The following is a 25135-nucleotide window of genomic DNA, read 5'->3' as shown; positions in this document are numbered from 1 at the left end:
TACTGTGGGTAAATTAGATTACCTGAAGGAAAGTAAAAAACTTCAAACAGTCAAAATCAATGTTTTTTGCATATAACCAATATAAGGAAAATTCGATCATTTTCTTTCTCCTGATCTTTTCTTTGACACATATTGATAACAACAGTGTGTGTCAAATGACATATTAAATCACAAGATCAAAGCTTCTGGCTTTGGCTGTGTGTTACAGCTCAACTTATGGCTGCATATTCCATGGGCAGTCCACTTGCTTTCACTGTGAATTCTATCAGTTTTACTCAGCAGCTATTGCTAAAGTACCTGGAAGCTGCCATCATCTTTGGCACAAGAGGACCCAGGGTGCTATTGTGTAAGCTTCTTAGTCCAGTTACAAATCGGTAGAAGAGGCCGGCTCTTTTCTGGTTCTGCTCAGAGTTTGACAGTTCCTGCAGTTCTTGAAGGACTTTTAGAACAGCATCGCCATGCTTGGGAGTTTTGGTCTCAACACCCTCCAGGGATAGTCCTCTCTTTTTCAGACCATTCACTGTAAAGATATGCATCTTTTCAGAAGGATATATTTGCCTTTTGGGGATATCCAAAAGCATCCATCATCAATATAAGTAAAATGTAGCTCTTATTTTATTATGATTGTTACAGAACTTATTAGGGATGTGCATGGGATTCACTTGAATTCATTCGGATTCAAATCAAATTGAATTAGAAACCATTGAATAGAGTGGGGATTTGCTTGAATCTATTCAAATCTGCCCGAAGTAATTCGAGCAAATTTTGTGCACATCCCTAGAACCTGTGCATACTTATGGTCCTAATAGTCCCTCTGCCCATCGTTCTTTTAATTCTAGCATTAGTAATGTGGGGCCCCAAAATATTAATTCATTTCTGTGATGAAGCAGATTAACATTGACCATGATGGCTAAGGCCTGGCTAACTTTGCATTAGCATCATCCTCATTTTTTAAAAAAAAGGTTAATGTATTTGTTTAGTTTTAAACCTATAAACACGCAAGGAACATACAATACATAGCACTCAGTCATATATTAAAACATATTTATCATCAAGACTCCTATAGAAAATTCTTACTCTATGTGTTCTTTAAATAATTTCTAAAATTGTCAATCTAGAACAGTGACTGTCACTATTTTTTTTAAGCAGGGGCCACTTTGGCAAAAGCCCAAAAAATTTCCATGTGAGAGCCATTTCCTACTGTGCTGACCTCTGCATACAGTACTGCACTTTTCTCAGTGCCGGGAGGGTACTTTAAGAGAGATGGAACCCTCTCTTAGAAGCTCTGTGGGGAAAGTACTGGGAAGGGTGACACTGTAGGCCTTCCAAAATAGTGCAGGGGCTGAAGCGGTCTCTGTTTCCCATAAAGGACTGCCCCTGCCTCCAACATTGAAGCCCACTATAGCTGAAATCCACTGCTCCTTGCAACAGTGAAGTGTGAGTGACTCTCATGTTAATGAGAGACAATTGCATATTCCCTACAGCAAGACACATGTCCACCCTAGTGTCAACAGAACATGTATCTTGCTGTGTGGGATACACACTAGGGGTGTGCGTTTCGTTTCGGATACAAACGTTTTGTGCCCAAAACAGGCCATTTCAGCTGTTTTGTAACCAAAACAAAACACCCAATGCTCAAAACAGAAAATTTTGTAGCCGAAACAAAACGTCCCTGTTCCGGATACAAAACGTTTTGTTGTTTCAGCTGTTTTGGAACTCTATTTTGCAATTGCAAAAAGTCTTTCTCCTTCAGTCTCCATTTTGAGTTTTGACAACTGTTTGAATTTCCAGCCCTTCCAGCCTGCAGAATGGCCAGTGAAAGCATGGGCTGATCTGCTGGCAATTGCCTCCTTATTCCTTTTAAGGAAATTTAAGGGTAAAATTTACCCTCATTGGCCAGTGGGGCAGTGTGCACACTGCGTGGGGCAGTGTGCATTTCATTGTTGTTGTTTCACACTGTTGTGTGTAGATCAATTGCACTTTGGGGGGTGGGGATGTGCATGTGCATGACCTTTGGAAATCTGTCTGGTTCTTTGCAAAGCTCTGCTGTTGTTGTTGATGATGTGTGATGTTGATGTTATTTGGGGTGGATTTGGGGCAGAAAGGGGGTTTTGGGGGGCAGAAGAGTGGTCCAGTTGGCAGTGCCCCAATGGGTTCCTGCTGCCACCCAGATTCCAAAGGAATTGGGAAAAGGGCTGATTTCTTAGGAATTGTTGAAGTTTACGCGACTTTAGGGTTTTCGCCCCTTGGGAATAATGGAGGTTTCAGAAGACCCATAATTCCACCTGGGGGGCACTGGGGTGGCCCAGAGCGAGTGGCGGCGTAGTGCACATAGGGTGCCAACCACCTCCATAGGTTGCTAACCCATGGGTTGCTGGGTTCTGTTGTTTCTGAGGTGTTCTGGGTGTAGATTCTCTGGTAGCATATGAGATGGTCAATGACAAACCATGAATCCACTCTCATATGCTACCAGAGAATCTACACTCAAAATGTTTCAGAAACAATAGAACCCAGTACCCTGTGTGTTAGCAACCCATGGGGGTGGTTGACACCCTATGTGCTCTACACCACCACTCACTCTGGGGCCCCCCCAGTGCAGTTATGGGGCTGCTGAAACCTCCATCATTCCCTATGGGGAAGAACTTTAAAGATGCGTAAACTCCATTAAATCTTTAAAAATCAGCCCTCTGCCCAATTCCTTTGAAATAATTCTGGCAGCTTCCTTGCCCCCACTGGGCACTACCACCCACCCTACTCTGCTCTGGGCCACCCCTTTCCCTCCTGATGTGAAGCTATACTTTTGCTGAAACCTCCATTATTCCCTATAGGGAAAATCTTAAATTTCAAAAATTCACCAAGAATCAGCCCTTTGTCCAAATCCTCTGAAATTTGGGTGGTAGCTTCCACCTATTGGGCACTACCACCCCCATCCACTAGTTTTGCCCCGGGCCCATTTTTTAAAATCCAAAACATTTCGGATTCAGATTTTGCAATTTCGAACGAAGAACAAAATTGGGGTGTTTCGGATTGGCTGATTTCGAACAAAGAACAAAATGGGGGTGTTTTGGATTTGGGCCAAAAACAAAACAGAAAAAAACCCCAAAACACACAGCCTTAATACACACATCATTGCTGTCTTCCTCCATTTTGCATGAGATGTCAAAATAGAGACACAAGAATTATGTACCACTTCCTCTGCATGCTGCATCAGGGGAACAAGTCACCTCTTGTCTCCAGATGACCTCATTGTGCTTCATTTGGAAATATCCTTTTAATCATTAGGAAATGGCATTTAGCTTAAGCGTAGTCTATACCTGCACTGTGCATTTCAGTGCTTCATTGCTGCTCTTCGGTGCTTCAGAACCATGGAAAGGTACTTAACAGATACTATGGAGCATAGTCTCAGTGATACCATGCCTGGACCAAATGCAGATGCCTGTCTTCCTTTCCTGAATCTTGAGCACCAACAGTTTCAGACCCCAGTAGACTAATCTCCCATCCATGCCTTATCCAGTGTTACAGCCCTGCTAAACACTACTCTCGGCAGGCAGTCAGGTGCAAGATTCCCTACATAGGAATAGGTCAACATTTCTTCAAGTCTTACCATCCATGTCTTTGTTGTTGATTTTGGGAGACTCCAGAAATGTCAGCGTTTGTGTGACTTCGGCCATCATGCCATACTGCTGTCTAAGTAGCAACAACAACAATCAATCAATCATTTGTTTTTATAGTCTAAATCAGTGATTCTCAAACTTGGGTCCTCAGGTGTTATTGGACTTCAACTCCCATAATCCCCAACCAAAGGCCACTGAGGCTGGGGATTATGGGAGTTGAAGTCCAATAACACCTGAGGACCCAAGTTTGAGAATCCCTGGTCTAAATACACAGTATTAATTTCAACCGTGGCCATAAACCCATAACCCCTAATAAAGAAAAGTAAGGATATATGTCATGCAACTTACTTGTATGAAGAAGGCAGAAACAAATGCTTTTCAATGCATTTTGCTTCAGTGACATGCTTTTTCCTTGTGTCAATGCTATACTGACAGTGCTGGTTGCTGCTTATCAGGGTAGATAGTGGTGTATTCTGTGTGGAAAAGATTGTAGCACATTGGGAATCTTGGTTAGTTCTAATAATATAGTTCTAATAAAGCTGTTTTACCATTTGAGAAAGATGTTATCAGAATATATTGAAAAGTTGGTATTCAAACTTTGTCTGTGGCGATGATGTTTGGAAGTTTGTGGTGGCTTGATACAGTTTATTCTTGATTGCTTACCAAGCCTTTGATGAGGGCAACTGGACTGACATAGTCCCTGATGGGGTTGAATTCATCGCAGGATTTCAGGTTTCTTCTGACTGTAACCTCTGCTGCAATGTTGCCTTTCCGGTTTCTGAATTCAACATCACTGTCACATTTCCCATAGACAGTATCCTAGAAGGAGGGAAACAGCAACACTACTGTCACCAACATCAATTCAAGTCTACCTGAAAGGACATCAAGATGAAGAAGGCTGGTCTTCCCTGATTATCTGCACTTGGTCTTGGTCATGCAGCTGGGTTTTGCTGAATCAGTTACAGGAATGTAAGATGACTGAAGCTACACCACTTACCACAGAGACTGTTTGGGCATCACTTTCTGACTCTGTTGGCACTATAAGGGCAGAGATGATGCCTCTCTTGATGTTAAGAATATGTGTAGCTTCATTGTCCTCAGGATACAGATGGACCTTCTTCCTGTCTTGAATACTGAATTTCAGTTCATACCTGCCCAAAAAAACCACAAATTTTATTAACAGGTGAAGAGGGCAGCTTGGGAGTGGCTGGGGAACTGGAGGAACCCAATGGGACAGCCAGCACCACTGGAAATGAGGACAAGGAGGATCAGGAGGGCAGCAGAGGAGGGAAGCCTGAGATGGAGATGGTGCTGTGGCAACATCCTTTCCTGGCGGGGCCCCTGGGGTGGTAATGGCAATGTCGCTGTGGGGTTGGGCAGCATGGGAGGAAGCAGATGGTAATGAAGAAAGAAGCAGAGACATTGGTCTATGTGTGTGTGTGGGGGGGGTGAGGCACCAGGGGATCAGGAGGAAGAGAGCAAGCCAAAGGGATGGAACCATAAGGAGAAGGAGGCATAAGCCAGAGGGCTATGGGGGCTCAGAGGGGGTGGGCGGAGGAGGAGCGACAGAGTACATGGAAAGGTTGAGGCATAAAGAACCCAAGAGGCAGATAAGCTCCAGGGAGTGGGGGGGGGGGCTTCAGGAATGGGTGAGGAGAGAAATAAGAAGGTCAGGAGGAAGGAGGAAGGGTGAAGTGTGGGCCGGAAAAGAGAGAGACCAAGAAGTGAAGAAGAAAACTGAAAAACGGGGGAGGGGGGCAGGGTAGAAAGGATGGTGAGGCAGAAGGAGACAGAGGGTAAGGGGCAGAGGGATTAAAGGAGCAGGAGCTGCAAGAGAAACGCGGGCTGGAAAGAGCGTGGGAGGAGTGGTAGTGGTGAAGGAGGTCTAGAAACCGCGTGGCGGCGGGGGGAGGAATGGGCCAGGAGAGGAAAAGGAAGCAGCAACATAGCTGGCGGGAGCAGAAACACATGGCATCAGGGACCAAGAGAGGAAGAGGTGGGGAGGGTGGGAGGTAACAGGTAAAGAAGTGTCCCCTGACAACACCCTTCAGCAGTAAGGAATGGTGACCCAGACAGTGTGGTGTGATGTGGTGTGGGCTCAGCCCAAAGCAGTGGTGGTGGCAACATGCAATGCCTCTCCTATGCACTTTCCCCAACCAAGTCATCTGCCTCTCTCGAGCAACTCCTCGATGGGCCAGATACGCTGACATGGGACACATGACTCAAAGGCCAGACCTGCCGGCAGGGGCTGTCCAAGGGTGCAACCATGCAAGTGTCCTGGTGGATGCACCACTGCCCACACCAGATGAACTGTTGGCATGTGCCGGAGCAGCCTTTAGGGAAGGGGAGGGTCAGAAGAGCACAGAGGGCACCATCGGGCTATAAGAAGGGTGAGCGAGGGAGGGAGGGGCCCTGTGGGGGAGAGAGCGGCCCTGTGGGGGGGAAAGCCTTCTTTCTTTCCCCAACCCTCCCTGGGCTGGAAAGAGTGGGGGGAGGCCCTGGGGTGGGGTGGGGGCTGTGGTGGGGGGCAAGGAGAGTAATAAAGAACTAGCGTGCAGATGCGCTGTGTGAGTTATGCTAGTATCATATGATTTGCCATGACTGAGATGTAGTAGATTTTCATCAAATGCACGAATCAACCAAAAGCATTTTTAACAGCATGCCACATAAATTTCCAACAAATAAATAAAGCAAGTACAGCTATATATTTTTTTAAAAGCACGTGTATAATGTCCTCAATACAATTAACAGTAAGAAGAGATGACTGGATGACTTCGGGACATTTCCTTTGTACATTACGACCCATCCTGTTGAACGTGGTTTTCTAAATAGTTGTATGGCAACAAGAGTGAGCAGAACCCTTCCCATGTGGAAAGCCCTGTAGAGAGGGCCCACATTGATATTCAACCAAGCCCACCAACTATGCTGGCTCCTAGCCTGACATAGAGGTCGTACACACAACCTCCGGTGACCGCTTTCAATGGTAAGAGTTCACCTGCCTTCTCCGGCAGACAAGCAGCCACCATCCTCCCCTCCACTGTGCTGCATGCCAACACAAGCAGCGGGGCAGTGACGGCAATAGCTGGGAGCAGGAAGACTCCCCACTCCCACATCCCAGGATGCCCCACGCCACAAGTGTGGTGGCTTCTTTCCCCCAGCTGGCTGCCAGAAATGAAAGTGGGCCGGGGGAAGCCTCTAAACCCAGCAGGGATCACACAGATGATTGCCTGCCGAGGTCAAACAAACCTGTGGTTCAAAAGTTGGGCTACTCTTTTGTGGTTCAAACGTTGGGCTACTCTTCTCTGGAGCAGCCAGACAACACGAGCTGCTGGGGGTAACCCAGGCAGCCATTTCATAAGAACAGCCTCATATTGTTTCTATGCCAGCAGCATGTTTGCATGGGAAATATAAACAGAAAACTTATGATACTGTATTTGGACAATAATTAAAAAAAATAAAATCCACAGGATTTAGCTACTACATTTACTACATGTACTTATTGCTGGAAATCAATGGGATCGACAATAATTATGCCATGAAAGTAGACATTCTTCTCTTCCCCTCCTGTGTGCAGCAATATGTGCACGGAAGGGACGAAGTGCAACCATTCATCTCAGCTTTTTTCTCCCTCCCACACCAATGAGGGAGGGAGGATTGCCACAGTGCCAAGCCAGCACCCAGCCATTTCCAATAATATGAGGTACCTTGACATTTCAAATATAGTAACCCACTCCTCCTTGGGCTGCAGGCATACAGGCACTTCCCACAAAGAGCATGACTATGTTATGCAGCAGGGACCTGGAGCAAAGCAAGCAGTGGTCGAATGTAAGCAAATAGTGAGGAAGCCTCACGTTATCTGGAATGGCTGGTTGCATGGGCATTTGCTGGACACAGTGACAATGGGCAGGCTTGGAATGAGCATGAAGGGTAGGGCTGAAGAGGGTTGTCGTGCTTGTGTCAAAGTCCTATTCTGGGGTTTTTAGATTTGCTCCAGGGTCTTGTGATTCTCTAGTTATGTCTTCAGGACAGCACTGCTCTGTATTTTCCACCAGTCATCTAACATCACATGGAAAGTCTGTTAGTTTTGCTTACTGGGTCATGGCAGCAGCAAATTCATCTGAGTTCTTTGACTTCTTTGACAAAGGCCTCCCCTCTGCATCGACACCAGACACCTCTCGGAGGGTACACTGGCTTGTCCTCAGGATGAAATTGCATAGTTGCGGGACTTCCAGCTCAACCTAAAGCAGAAACCGTGTAATACAAGTTAATATATTAATGGTTCAGTTTTAAGATTTGCTGCCAAGAATTTCCAGACAATTAAATGCTATATAGAGGATACACTAACCACAGTGGCTTGGCGCAGAGGTAACTTTCTCAATCTTTTAACTAACCTTAAGGGATTGAGGCACCAGGCTTGTGTGCTCCTTAACCTCCTCTTGAATCCCTCCTCTCTTCACTTTTTGGAGCTAACCATGGTGCAACAAGAATGTCTTCATGGGTCTAACACCAACCATGGCTAGCTCAAATCAGTGTTTAAGAATGCACTGAGTCAGTTTACACAACCAAGATTTGAGAGTAGAAGGAAGAAAACCCAGCTAGTAATGTCTGTGAGAACCCACGGGAAGCCCTCCAACACACCCCACAGAAATGTGGATAGCCCAGATCCTGTACTGATCCTGTATCCATTTTTACCAAGGTTGGATGAAAAGAGGAGTTCTCTTTCTTCTATTCCCTTACCCTGCAGTTAATTCTGGAGCCACTTCGTGAATCTGCCGTTCCCGTCACTCCACTTGCTGTGTCTGCTTCATAGCTGTAGGCATATTTTCTGAGGTGTTTAAATCGGGTTGCTTCCCCTACAAGGCATAAATAAGCAAACATGACCATATTACTTTTCACATACTCCCCCCCCCCCACCTGAAATAATTACAATATTTGAAGGGTTAGGGCTAACCCTAACCCTGCAGAAAATAATTATTTTTTAATTGCGGTCAGAAGCAAGATATATTTTCCTGGACCTAGAGCAGCTATTTCTAGGAACTGCGCATGAGGACATAGGAACACAGGAAGCTGCCATATACTGAGTCAGACCATAGGTCCATTTAGCTCAGTATTGTCTACACAGACTGGCAGTGGCTTCTCCAAGGTTGCAGGCAGGAATCTCTCTCAGCCCTATCTTGGAGATTCTGCCAGGGAGGGAACTTGGAACCTTCTGCTCTTCCCAGAGCGGCTTCATCCCCTGAGGGGAATATCTTGCCGTGCTCACACATCAAGTCTCCCATTCAGATGCAACCAGGGCTGACCCTGCTTAGCCAAGGGGACAAGTCATGCTTGCTGCCACAAGACCAGCAATCCAAGCTGCACAGAAAATAATGAGGCCATGCCCACGACCTCACCGGAGAGGGTGGGCAGGCTGTGGGGAAGGCAGGAGCTCAGTTGCCTTCCCTGGCAGATGAGCGGCTGCCATCCTCCCCTCTGCTGGGTGCCCACACCAATAGCGGTGCACCAAAGGGAAATGCTGGGAGCGGGAGGACGTCCCTCTCCTGCATTCCAGGGTGCCCCGAGGCAGAAGCGCAGCCGCCATGCTTGGCGTGGCTGCTCTTCCCCCCCTGGCTCACTGCCAGAAATGGCAGCAGGCCGGGTGGAGCCACTTAATCTGGTGGCGATCACCCAGATGATCGCCAGCTGTTAAGCAAACCACAGGTTTATCCTAGGCTAAATGCTGGGTTTTAAAGCGGGGCTTGGTGAGGATGCAGCGCTGGAAGCGACACTGCTCCAGGCGCTTCACACGCTCAGCCTAACCCAGGCCGTGCTGCCTTACCCTGGGTTAGGCTGCACATATGAATACGCCTAATATTTCTGAATGTAGATTCCTGATTCACACAGCACATTGTATAACACTCTTATATTTGGCGCATTTGAATGTGGAAGTGTTCAGTTAGCTCCCCCCAACCACATCACTCACACCCTTCTGGATTGCAACAAGAATCTTGAATTAGGAAATGCTGGCAATTCTCAGTACTTCTCTTATTTATATCTTTTTGTAGCGTTCGTCATCCTTTGTTCCAAATGAGGTAAATAAGCATGGGTGGAAATGTAGGATACAGGCAGATGGAGGGAAATGTCTTTCAAGGGTCGCTTTGCACATTCCTTTTTTTCAGCGTACACTTATGCTGCATTCAATATATGCTTAAAACTGTAACATGTGACTATGACAAATACGTGTGTCACAGAAATATCCAAGTCCACAGAGCAATGAAAAACAATTGCCGCCTGTTTGTACATTCAGTGGCCTGATTTTGCCTCTTTGTAGAACACAAAACGGCACTGTCTTGTCTTGAGTTTCTTCTTCTGCTATTGACACAAATGATATGTTCAAGCTCAATTTATTGAAAGTTACAACTATTATAGGAAGATGCTGAAAGGCATCATCTCATACTGCCCGGGAGGAGGCAATGATAAACCCCTCCTCTATTCTACCAAAAAAACCCCACAAGGCCTGTGGTCTCCAGGAGTCGAAATCGACTCAACAGCACAACTTTACTTTACTTTACAATCATTTCGATATTTCCTGGACTCATTCAGCCACACACGTTCATACAACAGTCCCGCATCTCCCAGCAAAGCAGAGGGGGATTATAGGGGACCCAAACAATCCACATCACTGTGGGCTTTCTGTGTACTACCTCAAGATATTTTTCCAGGTAAATTCTGTCAAACTTTCATTTTTGTGCTAAAAAGCCCAAGAAAGACTTTGATAAACAGCAAAGAATGGAAAAGTGTATGTAGAGAAACAAAATAATTTGATAAAAATGATACTGCTGCTAATAATTATTTATTTCTACCTAGGCACCAAACCTATAGGAATCTGTTTTCAGATTATTACCATCACATAGCATGTTAGCGTGTTACCCCTGCTAACTGGGCAAAGAGGCACCTTTTAACGTGGTGATTCTCTTGATTGAGCAGGGGAAGAATAATTGGCCCTATCTACCCCCAGCACAGTACCTCCAGTGACTGTTGCTGGTGTCTATCTTCTGTTTTCTTTTATTTATTTATTTATTTATTCATTCAGTTTCCATACCACCCTTCTAAAAATGGCTCAGAGCGGTTTACACAGAGAAATAATAAATACATAAGATGGATCCCTGTCCCCAAAGGGCTCACAATCTAAAAAGAAACATAACATAGACACCAGCAACAGTCACTGGAGGTACTGTGCTGGGGGTGGATAGGGCCAGTTACTCTCCCCTTGCTAAATAAAAGAGAATCACCATGTTAAAAGGTGCCTCTTTGCTAAGTTACCGCCTTGAGACCTTGGGTTAGGTTCGTATAAAAATGTGCTAAATAAATAAATTAAATAAATAAATAAGTTAGCAGAGGTTTTTAGCTTGTTAGCCCTTTGGGGACAGGGATCCATCTTATTTATTTATTATTTCTCTGTGTCAGAAATAATATGGCAGAATATTATATCTGAGACCTAGGGGCTTTTGAGGCATGACCATACCACTGCAAAGATGGTTAGTGTCAACAGCACATAACAGTGTAACTCAGCTATAAGGGGAATCAATTCTAGGCACCCTGTTCAAGATGTCTCCCCAAAAAATCATTGGAGTGGACAGTTCAAACATTTGTATTGTTTGCTTGTAGTAATTAGCAAGTAGCTCACTGCAGAACAAGCAGATCTCTGATCCAAAGCTTCTATCAACACATTACTTGGTAAATATGGATGGCCAATTAATTTATTTGCATACGTACTTCAGCTACTGAATGAGCATTTAGACATATTTGGTCTCACACAGGACTATCAGACCAAATGGACTCAAGAATTTTGTGAATCTTATTGCATGGCAGGTCCTCGGATGGGACGACCTCACACCTTGCTTTCTCCCTACAGGACAATCTAATTCTTTTCCTATGCTCTTCCCACTACTGGTCTGTACTGCCATAATTCCTGTTCTTATATTAACTTTGGACTAAAATTTAATTTGATTTTGATTTTTTAATTAGACAAACAGCTGTAAGCACAGTTTTTAAAAAATCAAGGGTTATACACGAAACAACTCAGAAAAGCATAACATTTCTCAGAGCTGGGCTGAAAAAGTGAAGTGTTAGTCATGATTGTCTCTAGATGGTGCTAAAGTGCTATTAAGGAAAGCAAAGCTTATCAGGGGACAGAGCACAAAACACCAACTCATCAGATACTTTGACCCTCGAGATATACAAAATGTATCCAGTCAGGCAGAAACAAACACGATTGTTTATGAAGGTTGCTTATAAACATTTCCTGGCCCTTAACCCTGTCATTCTAATATGTCATCCTAGGAACATTTTATTTTTATCTGTGTATGTAGGTATGTTACAGTGGATGTCCCAAATGTAGTACCTATGGAATGGTACACATTCAAATGCAAATCTTGCTGTCCCAGCTGAATTTCATGAACTAAATAGCCATTTCTCCACTCTGAGGACACACATGAATGCTGACAATCAGATAATCAAAGAGGTTGTCTGAGATTGTCAGCATACATATGAGAATTTCAACATGCACCACATTTCAGACATTGTAGCAATTATGTATATGCAGGCAGATGTATAGATATTGGGGTAACACTAATTGAGATGCAAATAAAGTGTTCAGGCATAACCTTGATTAAATGAACATTTTCCTTTACCAAACAGAAATAACTTTTAAAAGCCAATTAAAACAGAATCCATGCAACACAAAGTGGACCCATCTTTGTATACCAGAAATATGATCACTGCTTCCCCCAACCATGTATGAAGTTCCTTTCCACTTTTTAAACTCTAGAGTTTTGTTTCAGAGGAAGGGTTTAAAGGTGTGTAGAGATATACACCTTAAGTGGTGCAGTGGGGAAATGTTTGATAAACAAGCAGAAGGTTGCCAGTTCGAATCCCCGCTGGTACTATATTGGGCAGCAGCAATATAAGAAGATGCTGAAAGGCATCATCTCATACTGCGCGGGAGATGGCAATGGTAAACCCCTCCTGTATGCTACCAAAGAAAACCACAGGGCTCTGTAGGCGCCAGGAGTCAATACCGACTCGACGGCATACTTTACCTTTACCTAGAGATACACATGCAGCTCACCCCCACCTGCAGTTAGATCTCGGCATCACCCTGGCTTCACAACATGTATGATACATGCACTAGCCAATGAATCAAACATCATTTATTATGGCTGGGAAAGAGGAAAGTTAACTTGTAGCCTAACAACACCTGGGCACTTTCCAGATTACATCCCGCAATGGGGTAAAATGCTTCAGTTTGGCAGGATCATATTGAAAACGACCCCCCCGAATCTCAAACTTCTCCAATGGGAAAATACAGCGACTTTTCTGCAATGGACTTACAATGTTGTAGCACTATAACGCAAAGATAAAATCTGAAATAAGGCATCAGAAATGTGAACGGCACCTTACTGCCAGCGCAGGGACTGTGGTGTCACAGCACAGGAAGCACGGAGGCACACTTAGGAGATCTGTAGCGACCCTGTTTTGGGGTTTAATCTGGAAAGCACCCTGGAAAGCCTCAGGTTGTCCACCCCTGAAATAGGCTCTCTTGACTCTCTCGCTATAATTCAGAAGGCCTGTTCACATTTTATTTTTAAAGCACTGGGCATACATTTATTCAATTTATTATATATTCCACTTTCCCCTTAAAAAAACAAACCAAAACCATTTTTAAAATACTGGAATATTAAAATATTGGAACTACTTCAAGGACGAGGTGAGTTACTGCCACAACTAGCTTTAAGTCAATCAATCAATCAAAGCCATGGCCAGCGGCATTTTGCTGTAAACCCAAAGAATCGGTTTTCTCTTGAGTTCAATCTGGAAGAGGATTGTACATCTAATAAGAGAAAGTGTGGCTCCACAATGGGCTTGCCACTCACTTACTAACATATTGATGTACATTTGTATGCACCCCATGAAAGACAAAGCCAAGGATTCATTTTCATGACAGGGGTTCCCAACTTTGTGTCCCGAGATGTTGTTGGGCTACAACTCCCATCATCTGCCATCATTGTTTTAAGAAACAAGAAAAAGGAGAAGAGCATAAAGGAATAGCTAAGAAAAGGGCTTACTTGAACAGGATGGATTTGCATTTTCAGACCCCTCGTTTTCTATAAAATAAAATTACAATACAATTAGTTCTACACATTCTAGCACACCAAGAAACAATTGTTTTCCAGAAACAACTAATTCAATTTGTCTAGTTTAACACAGAAGCAATGTCACAGGAGAGAGAGGCAGATCGTGTGCGGCTATCCAATTTTGTACTTTGGATAGCTTTAGCAAGAGCACTTGGTGAATTGTGGATGCTTTCAACTACAATGTTTTGAGACTGGTAGACTACAGAAAACTTTATCTGAAGGGATTTATCTTCACAAATTTGAGTAAACTGAAAAATCCTCACTGACTGCATTTGTGGACCACAGATGAATAGCCTTTTGATGAGTTAGCTACTAAAAATGAAATAAAAAGAGGACACCTACAGCTCCAATTATAAGCTACAGTTGCAAAATATGGTATCGTCTCCTTGTAAACATGTTGTTTATTAGATTTTATAGTTTTGAGGCAGTGATCCACTTGAATGGGTATCCTGGCTGTAGTAGTTTGTGGATTGAACCATAAGGTTATTTTGATTCTGGTTTTAGTCTTTGCTAACAAGCAGCAGTTTCTGGTACTCGTGAATTATAATGAGTAAAAAAAAATACAGACCATCAAGAAGTACAATTGAATGAAGGATTGATAAACTTATTTATTATAAACCATCTTAGCCAATATCGGTATTCCATCCAAACCTATTTTCAACTTCCAGCTAGTCAGAAAATTTAAAATTTCAGTTTCCCAAATGATAAGACTATTGCTAAAATTAGTGCTCCTCCTCAGAGAAGGTTTTGCTATACTAAGCAGTATAGTATGTGATTAACTAGTATGCTGAATTGTTAAAACGATCCATTTTTATGCAGCATAGTAGGTCCACATATCCAGGAGCTGATGATTCTTCACTGCTCTTACTGTGAAGTAAATGGGTTACACTAAGGGTGAGTTTTAACCTTTAAATTCCATAGGGGTGGGGGTGATCAGAGCATGCTAAATTCAATCCACAGCTAATTACGCCAAGTCTATTTTACTCAAAATGCTGTGACTCCACTGAAACAAACTTACATCCTGATCCTATGTATGAATGCAAGCTTAGAAGGGAAGCAAGTTCTAGGGAAATCAGGGGAGGTTTCATCTTGAGTATCTTTAGGATTAAAGTACCAGGCTGAGATCCTGAACCCAGTTATATTTGTCTGAGATCACACACTTAAACTGAACTAACTCCCTGATCCTAAACATGTTTAGTCTGAGTTGAGCAGAACTTCCTTCTTCACAATGATGTTTAGGATTCCAGCTGAAGAGCCCAATTTGAGGCATTCTTCACTCGGGAATAAATTCCACGGAGTCCAAAGCAACCTGTTTTCGAGGAAGTGTCCATAGGATTGCCCTTCCACTGTATCCCTGTGGATACACAGTTGTGACTTCGTACTACAACAAAGTTCTAGTCAACAAGTTACATAGACATTTAAATTATATAGTCAGGTTTTTCACACAAGTGTTGTATTATATTAATGTTGTGAGCCACTCCAGAGATGCTATGCACAATGTAAGATACAAATATAACTAAACAAGCCTCTTGGATTCCTATCACCAAAGACCATCCTATTAATTATTCCATTTATCACACACAGCACACCTGACCAAATCAGTTGTTTAACCTTAACTGTCTCTTTAAAGGTGCAGTGTAGCCACAATGAACATTTAGAGCTAGACAAAAGCCACACAGTACTAACACCACACAGGAGAGGAGATAAATTGGTCATGTACCAATGCCACGATCCATGTGCAAATAGATCAGATTTCCATAGGTCCACTCGGGACTGAAGAGTTAACAATTCTTCATGATGACATGCTATAAAATACATTGAAACACCTATCTTATCACTGGTTCTCTTGCTCATCCAACCCATCTAGAATTCACATAAACGATGGCAATGACAACTAAATTAGAAAATATGTCCCCCCCCACCACCACCACCGCCAAGCTGAGATGCTACTTACGTGTCAAAGCACCACTGATCAGCAGCAGGAGCAGCCAGAGCTGCGGGGGGCCCATTTTGAGCAGTGGACCCTTTGGCTGCTCTGCCCTCCCCCTTTCTTCTTCCTAACCCAGCGTCAAAGAAAGACTGAGCATCACCACTTGGATCTGCTTTTATATAGTTCCTGGGAAGCAGCTGAGCCAAACGGTTTAGAAAGTTCAGAGCAAATTACAAAAGGTCCAAAGGTTGGAGTCCTGGCTGCTCTGAGCAATAGCCACTGAAGGCTCATCGGGCCTGGTTCAGGCGGCAGGAATGTGCAGAAGGCATGAAAGGGCAGAACATTCCCCCTGAAGCTCTTTATGCAGTCACTTGCCTGATCATTTTCATTGGATAGCTTTGCAACACAATACTGAATCCCTTTTAAATCTAATATTAGTGTCATGCAAAACATAGGATCACACAAGGACCCTCTCTTTTAGTGGAAAAGGATATGTTCTGTGTTAGCAACATCACTGCCTACACCTCTGAACTGGGATACAAGAATGGTAGAAAGGGCATTTTGTAGTTCGGGACATTCTAGTCCCCCCCCCCTTTTTTTTCATGACTCTGGTCCACAGTCACAGGTGTAAGGCAGGGCTTGAGCTACCTGAGGTTCACACTTACAATTCAGGCTAGCTGCCAGACAGTATTCAGGAATGTTACTACATTTCATGAGCTGTAGTAAGGTTCTTTGAAGTGTGTTTGGGGTAGTCTGGTTCCAATTATGCTTCTTTTTCCTGAATCCACCCCCCAACCCCTGCTCCTCCTTCCACCACCATCTTGGCAACTCTGTACAGATGTCCTGGCCTTGTGTGTTGGTACATTGCAATAGATCATGACATCAGCTCTGGTTTTATTTGCATATAAGGGGAATATATGCACTCTTCAAATATGAACCGTCATCACAAGTCTTGAAGCTGCCTTTTGGAGATGCAAGCTTTGAATAAAACTTACAGTGCTAAAGAGAAATTAAATGGAAAACTGAAAGAACTTCACTGCAAAATGGAGTTTCTTCTTTTTTGGCAAGGCCAGCCATGATGGTGTTCTAAATTTTGACTGAAGGTATTGTAATGATATATAAACATGAAACTCTGGTTGTGCTGATCTCTAGCCCTATAATACCGAAATCCTTTTCACTACCCCCAGCTTTGTATTCCTCATTCCTATTGAAACCTTGTCTTGTACATGCTGCTGTGGACAAGGCCCTGCCCTGTGTCACTACCAGCAAAACAGCAGAGGCTGGAACAAGGCCTACACTTGGAAGATAACACCATATGGCTCCCTTATGCCAAGTCAGACCATTCGCCCATGTCGCTCAGTACTGTCAACCCTGATAATATTGAGCCAGATGTATTGACCAGTCAGAGTAGTCTTGTCTACAATGATTGTCTAAAGGCTCTCCATAGTTTCAGACAGGGGCCTTTGCTAGTCCAGCCTGGAGTTGCCAAGGATTGAACCTGGCCCTTTTGCATGCAAAGTATGTACATGACTGACAACTATGGTTCCTCCCCTAAATCAGTGATAAAGTCATTGGATGTAATTTATTAATCTATTTCTTTATTTTCCCACTTTCATATTAAAATGTGAGTATTTAATGCAAAGGATCTATGAAATTATTTGATAATACTATGGTATTTAACCAATCTATGTTTCTCATTTCAGATCTTGCAAAAAGAGAGAGAGATTAATATTGGCAGTATAATCAGTAATAACTTTGACATGATTCAGATGTTTAACTGGGCTAAAGATCCTGCTCTTAGTGAGAGAAGGAAGGAGGGAGAAGGTTATTTGCTCCTGTATATGTACAGATGTCTGTATTATGTGATACAGTTACCATGATAGAAGGAACAGGATCTTCATTCCCTGGTCGCTTTCATAGTGTGAAGCTGTGGGTTGATGAACCTGAGGTTAATCAGTGAAACCTGGAATATTGTGCCCAGACCCCCACAAGGAGACATGGAGACATTGCTATGGAAGGAATGGTCGATTTATTGAAGTTTATGGTACAGGCTCATTGGCTGGGATGGCATGAACATTCCCCACAACAGTGCGGTGCCTAATAGGCCAGCCACGCCGTGGCCGCCCCCATCTAACAGACCATGGCGATAGCACCTTGGCTCCAGGCAGCTCACCCGCTCTCCAGCAGGGGCACCCTTCTCCGCTGACCTAAGGTCAGGTTTCTGACCTCCCAGCGGCAACCCCACCGACACTGCACAGCCATACGGATGGGGTGTAGCCTGAGGAAGGGCGGGAGTCAAGCGTCATCCCTGATCTGTCAAGCCTCAAGGGATCAGCTCCTCCTCCCTGATTTACATCTTACCTAAGGTGCCACACCCCCTTAATTAGCCTTTCCTCACCGCACTGTACCTGCCACAGCAGGCGTTAGCCCAGCTTAATGACCCACACCCCACAAACCTAAGATTGCTGTTGCCAATCCCAGCCTGAGGTCGTCCAAAAAGAACCTCATGCCCATGGCAGACAAGTGAACCCCGTCGCCCTGGTAGAGGGCGGGCTGCGAGTAGACGATGTCGTCGTGTGGTATACATCCGCCGCCATTGGCTGACAGGAAGCGGGCTATAGCCGCATTGACCCCCCGTCTTGCCCTGTCCACCTTGTTCTGCTTGAGCGCTCCCCGCCAGACCCTGCGCTGTGTGATGTCAGACCAGAGGATGACTGACCCCGGGCACCAGGACAGAACCACGGCCAGGTCCTGTTTGGTCTGCCAGGCCAGGGAAATACCTGACTGACTAACTAGGTCATTCCAGCCGAAATGGAAGAGCAGGATGTCCGGTGCAGGGCTCTGCTCCAGGTACTCCCGCAGCATTGGCAGCAGCTGTGCTCTCTGCATTTCCCGTCGCCCGCACCACTCGATGGCGGCCCATCGCCCCAGGCCCAGCTGTGTTCCCGGATCCGTGCCATGCACCCACTTGAGGGCCCAGAATATAAAGGAGTGGCCCAGGACGAGGACCCTGGCCCTCCTGACCGGAGGCTTCGCCCCTGTGCAGGAGAGAGAACACGCATGAGGTGGGAACCAAGAGGAGGAAGGAGAAAGGGGCGATGAGGGCGGATGCGGGAGGGCACCCGCTGCCCTATCGTACGTATCTGCGGTAGGCCGCAGACCGCCAACGGCCTAGGCGCTAGATCTCGTCGCCCGTGTAGCCGAGTCTTGCAGCCATAGAGGCCACTCCGATCCTAAAAGAGTGCGATGACAGGCGGCCTGTGGACACCCCCGCCACCTGAAAGGCCTTCCTCATCACCGCCCAAAATTGGTACTGGGATAGGGGGTTGCCATCAGTGTGCACAAACAGGCACCCCTCGGCCTTGCCCCTGGCCGCCATGTAGGCTCCCAGAGCCTGCACCAGGCACATGAGGTGATTGTCTGCCCTATGCAGGATGACCCGCTGACCCCTGCCTCGGTGGTCGGTTTTAGAGAAGCGAAGCCTCAGTGATACCGCGGCTGGGTCCATGGCCAGGTCGCTCCTCTGCATGACCTTCGCAGTCGCCCCCCGTGCCCCCTTGGGAAAAAGCTCCCCCACCCTGAACGCCCCATAGAAAGCCACCAGCGCCGCTGTTCTGAACAGGGCTTCCTCGTAGGGGGAAGAGCATATGCCCCCAAAGCTCTGCACAGCCCAGCCCAGGGCGTTGGGTGTAATGGGCCGACACTGGTAGGGCCGGGCCGGGGTCTCCCTGGCCCATCCCTCAAGCATGTGCCGGACTCGGAAATCGCCCGAGGGATCGGGCAGCCCCTGGGACTTCGCGTAGAAGGCCAGGGCTGCTAAGTGCCCGGCCATGGTGCTGACAGCAAGCCCTTCTCCCCGCAGGTGCACCAAGTACTGCATCAGGTGTTCAGGTGGAGCCGGCCAGGCCTGGCTGACCCCTGCCCGCCGCCTGAAGTGCTGGAAGGCCGCAACCCTCCTGCCATAGGTAGCCCGCGTCCTAGGCGCTAGGGAAGCATAGATTGCTCTGAGCGCCTCTACACTCCAAGGCTCCACAGACCAACTGGCATCTTCTTGGGCCTTGGGAAAGCATCGGGGCCAGCTGCCGGAACCGCTGCATCTGAAAACGAGACAGAGCATCTGCAATGTCATTCTGTGCTCCCGGCACGTGCTGCGCAACAAACACTATGTTGTTGCGCAGGCAGGCCAGCACTAGGGCCCGCACCAGGCCCATGACCCTGGGGGAACTAGAAGTCTGACGGTTGACAACCTGCACTGTCACCAGGTTATCGCACCAGAAGCGCACAGCCGAGTTGCGAAATTGGTCCACCCAGATGTGCACCGCGACCACTATGGGGAATAGCTCGAGGAAGGTGAAATCCCTCGTGATCCCCCATTCAGCCCATTTGCGTGGCCACCGTTCCGCGCACCACCTACCCCTTAGGTAGAGGCCAAAGCCAAGGCCACCCGCCACGTCTGACTGCACCTGGAAATCCGCTTTCAGGAGCTGTGACGCCCGCCAAAAGGAAACCCCATTGAAGGAGTCCAAGAAGCACAACCATAGCCTCATGTCCTCCCTCATGGCTGCGGCCACCCTGATCCGAAAGTGCGGCAGCCTGCACCCAACCGTGGCATCGCAGAGACGCCACAAGAATGGGCGGCCTGGGGCCACCACGCGGCAGGCAAAATTGAGGTGTCCAACCAGGGATTGCAGCTGGCGCAGCGTGACCTTCTTGGCTCGCTCGCAAGCCCTCAAAAGTGCCCTCATAGCCTCCAGCTTGTCATTGGGCAACCGCGACAGCTGCCCTTGGGTGTCCAACTAGATGCCCAAGAATGTAAGGCTGGTGGATAGACCCTCGGTCTTGTCCCTGGCCAAGGGCACCCCTAACCCATCGCACAGGGCCACGAATGAGCTTAACAGTGTGGAGCAGTGGGCAGAGCCAGCTCGGCCTCCGAAAAGATAATCATCAAAGTAATGAGCCGTGGAATTAAGCCCCGCCCTCCGCCGCAGCGCCCATTCCAGCATCGTGCTGAAGGCCTTGAAGGCCGCGCATGACACTGAGCAGCCCATGGGGATGTTTATTATTGTGGCTGGGGATGGTGGGAGTTGTAGTTCAAAAACAGCTGGAGGGCCAAGGTTCCCCACCCCTGTTCTCTATGGTTTTGGGAGCAGCCACAGTATGAAACCCAAGTTGCGATGGCAGCAGAATTTGGATGACACACTGCCACTTTCAAACCTGAGTTTCAGCCAGCAAAATTTACTACAAATCTAAGGTTCAAATTACAGTTTGGGGAGGGAAACCTTGGGTCGCTCTTGTAAGAAACCGCAGTTTCACACTTTTGGATGACGACAAAACCGAACCTCAGACTCATTCGTCTCCGGTTTGGTGTTATGTGCAAAGGCATCCTCTGTGTCTGAACTGATCTTAGGATGTCTTACTTAGATGCATAATCAAACAGAGAAAGAGACTTGACCTTTTACACACCAGAATTCTGGGAAATGACAGACCAGTTTTGCTCTCTCCCAATCCCCTCACAACCTGAAAATTGAACATATTGTTTTGGGTGATCTACACTTGCATTCTGTGCCAAACAAATGAGTCAATGTGATGCATTTGTTCCAAAATAAAGAACATTTTTGTACCTCTGATCTTTTTGCAAACATCCCAGTGACACTGGGTACTGTGTAGCAGAAGAAAAGTGCCAACATGTTTTAGTGCACAGTCCAGACTTTTGAAATTACAGGAGTGATGGCTCTCCAAATAATAAATATACTAGATCAAATGTAAATAGTAATACCAAGGGCACAATTTCCAGTTTCAGAATAATGAGGTCAAAGAGGTAGTGGTGGTGGGTTCAAGGAGTTTAATTCAAGATTAAATTGCAAAGGGTCATGCATTTTAAGAGCATTTGCTGTTACTTTTGGGGGTCAAACCAGATATGTTAAACATGTCAGTGTCTCTCTTGCCTCCCCCACCCCCGCATATTTAAAAAGAGCTGCCATGTTGGTGAAGCAACCAGATCAGGTTCACAGCATGGATGGGTGACTTATGCCACTGCAGAATTCCCCCCTCCCCAACACACACACTTCTCCCCCTTTGCAAGCAAATATCTACCTTGATGGGGACTTGCAGCAGGAAAATGATGTGTGAGCAGAGTTAACTCCTTCTGCAGCTATGGTCCTGATCAGAACTGCGAGTCCCACACTGCATTTTAAAAGAACAATTTAAAACAACAGAGAGAGAGAGAGAGAGAGAGAGAGAGAGAGAGGTGGGGGGGGAGGGAGGGAGGGAGGATGATTGTCACAACAAGTTTGGCTCTTGACTGTCAGTATTGTCTAATGTTTAATGTATTGTCTAGTTTGGCCCTTTTTAATGTATTGTCTAGTTTGGCACATTTTCTTCATAATAATTCAACAGCAGTGCTCCCTCTAAGAGGGATTCCCAGATGTTCTTGCTCACGACTCCCGGAATCCCCAGCTGCAATGGCTTTTGCTTGGGGATTATGGGAGTTGTAGTCCACAACATCTGGGAATCCCTGTTAGAGGGAACACTGCTTAACAGAGGTGTTGCTGAGGAAGAACCACATTTGGCTGATGCAGGGGAGGGGCTGCTAGCTTCCCCACCCTCCTGAATGACAGCCCCATGATAAAATGTGCAGGCATTGCACATGCCACTTGCAAAGCTAAATTTAGAGGTGCAAGTGTGATAATGTCCCCCCCCCCGCTATCAGGACGCCCTGTGTTTCAAAGGATACTCCTGGATATGGATTGGTGGGCTCCAGGTGTTTTTTTAGAACACTACTGCCACTTACAGAGCCCAAGCACTGCTGCTGTACCAGTGTTGCCACCAGTGTGAGCCAGTTGCCATTTGAGTAAAGGGCTCTGAAAGTGTGTATGTACCTTTAAAAAAAAAAAGAATGTACAGCACTTGCCACATTGACTGACAACCCTGTTCCTACTGTTATACACTCATCACTTCCCTAAACAAGATGTTCCATAGATAGGGCTGCCAGGTTTCATTTCCTTTGCATTGGAGGACTGGAGACTTAGTGTGCATTTGCAATACTTGCTTTATTTTCCAAGACACACAGAAATTATTATTATTAAGAATTTTTATGCACCACTACCTTCAGCGAAGGCAAACAGACACAAGGCAGAAGATCCTTCAGATATTAACTCTGCCCTCCACAAGCTGCACCACCCAGTGTCAGCTGACTCCAGCTAGAAACATTAAAGTATTTTTCTCTCAGCCCATTCCAAGTTCAAAACTGCTGTTTCTGTGGGCCTCTAGTCCCTTTCCCTTAGATGTAGGAGTGCCATCCTTTCCAACTTTTGACATATTATCTCATTCGCAAACTCAAAAAAGTTTCCAATTATCAGGAGACCATCTCCTAACCATTACCTCCAATGATGAAATACGAGTGACCATTCCAGACTATTAGCCATCAGTTCTGCCAAACAAAAGGAACAGTTGGCCAGCTTGATTGTGCTTAATTTTCACTCTCCTATCCTGCTTTGTCCACACTACGTTTAACTGATGCAAAGGCTTGTATAGCGCAATTGTCCATCCTAAGTATGCTAGTTCCCATCTACTACCCATCTACCTTTTTTTTTTACACAGCAGACCACAAAGTTTGAGCGACAAAACATGTCATTTTATATTCACCGATCTCACGTTCTGGACAACCAGCTGGTCCACGTTGGCTTCCTCTTTCTTTGCTTCAGAGCTCTACTGAAGGAGTCAGTTATCACCTTCAACGCCCTATATGGCTGGGGAGCGTCTCTTAGGACTACCTTCTTCTGTGTGTACCTCTGAAGGACTCCGATGCCTCCTAGCTCTGTATCTCCTCTTTATCTGTTCTCAAGGCTACAGATGAGGTTTAGAGCAATCTTTTTCCAATGGAGGTGCCCATTACTGTGCAGAACTCCCTAGAGAGGTCTGCTCGGTCTTTTCCTTCACCCTCATGTCAACGTCTTTCACACAGAATTTGCAGTGGTAGACATTCTGCGCTGCAAAATGCCAGCATTACAGAACTGCCAGGCCTGCTGCACAACATAAAAAGCAGCCACTTGGTGTTGCGAAGTAAGTTGCATAATGACATTAAGCCACACGCAGATACCTCTGCGGTGCTACATCCATTGCAAACAAGTGCCTGTGTACTGTTTCAGGTAATTATGCAACTTCCCACCTCCACATCAATCAATATTTATTATGCTCAGCCATGGGCCATTGCATATAAACAAAATGCAGTAATATCAAATAAAAACAGTTAAAACAAGTGCCTTGAAAAAGGTTACAAGTCTTAAAATCCATAAAATCAACATTTCTGGTTGCTTAAGAGGCTCATAACTTCCTAGCTGCCACAGCAAATAAGGCGACAGAATACATTACATGTGGATAATCATCATGCATTAATTCCTCAATTGCCTCATAAGATGATATATCAGGGAACTGTTGAAGGATAGGTACCAGAAATTTCTTCCAGAGGACAGAACAACAAATAATGGACAATATCTTCAATATGGTCACAAGCATAAATACATGTCCGTTCAGCCCATGGAATACCCATATAACTCTCTGCCAATTTGGCAGAAGGCATCACCTGAAATTGAAGTTCTGAGAAAGTTCTGTGTATCTGAGGGTAGGTTAGAGTAAGAAAATAGGATGCCTCAGAATGGTTCCTCTTTATTCCGGGGAACCAGTCTGAGAAACACGAGCAACTGATTATTGCCTTATCCTCTGCAGCATCCTGCTCAAAACCTCAGTTCCTCAGGGTCACACCCTGGCCATTTGCCAAGAAATCATCCATCCTCATATTGTATTTTCTTAGCAGAGCTTCACAATACTGTGCCCAACCTCCTTCATTTAACTGTTAGCCAACACATCTTTGTGAGGCTTGTATTTCCCATTTCATTTAATCTACACCAATAGCAAAGGAAAGATAAATCAATTCTAGCAGTGATGGAGGGTAGCTCTGTTTCTGCCTTAAGATGGGCCACTGGAGTACCAGGAGAAATTCCTAGTATTTTTCTCAAAAAAATATTTTGAGTAATCTCAAACTCTTCCTTTACTTTTTCTCCCCAGATTTCTGCTCCATATAACATTTGAGAGATGGAATCAAAGATCTTCAGAATGGGGTTCATCAATTGTCCCCCTCTAGAATAAAAGAAGTGTTGCAGCTGTGCATTAGTTTTAGCACCTGTTAGCAAAGTGGCCTCTACTTAGTTTCCAATTAATATTAACATCAGAATTTATCCCCAAATACTTAAAGGATCACACATGCTCTAGAATGTGCCCCTCGAGTAGCCATTTGAAGTGTTGTGGTCTTTCCCAAAGACCATTACTTTAGATTTGGAGCAATTTATGGACAATCTTTCCTCATTACAGAAACTCCCAAGCTTAGTTAACATTCTCTTTAAGCCTAGACTATTTTGAGA

At 45.5% G+C, this 25135-nt stretch overlaps 1 protein-coding gene across 1 annotated transcript in view; it reads right to left on the bottom strand.

Annotated features, from left to right (window-relative positions):
• APOB (apolipoprotein B) overlaps window positions 1-15862 on the bottom strand; it is a 52210-nt gene extending 36348 nt beyond the window's left edge. Inside the window, exons 1-9 of the mRNA XM_053285191.1 lie at window positions 15744-15862; window positions 13721-13759; window positions 8352-8467; window positions 7707-7852; window positions 4612-4765; window positions 4278-4433; window positions 3963-4087; window positions 3605-3687; window positions 298-520 (exon numbers count right to left, since the gene is read on the bottom strand). Coding sequence (XP_053141166.1) covers window positions 298-520; window positions 3605-3687; window positions 3963-4087; window positions 4278-4433; window positions 4612-4765; window positions 7707-7852; window positions 8352-8467; window positions 13721-13759; window positions 15744-15798 — 1097 coding nt within the window. The 5' untranslated portion in view covers window positions 15799-15862. The remainder of the gene's footprint in view (window positions 1-297; window positions 521-3604; window positions 3688-3962; window positions 4088-4277; window positions 4434-4611; window positions 4766-7706; window positions 7853-8351; window positions 8468-13720; window positions 13760-15743) is intronic.
• Window positions 15863-25135: the final 9273 nt, after the last annotated feature.

This window comes from Hemicordylus capensis, chromosome 1, assembly GCF_027244095.1.
Source record: "Hemicordylus capensis ecotype Gifberg chromosome 1, rHemCap1.1.pri, whole genome shotgun sequence".
Lineage (NCBI taxonomy): Eukaryota > Metazoa > Chordata > Lepidosauria > Squamata > Cordylidae > Hemicordylus > Hemicordylus capensis.
The sequence above is the reverse complement of the archived record's forward strand: the minus strand, read 5'-3'. Positions and strand labels throughout refer to the sequence as shown.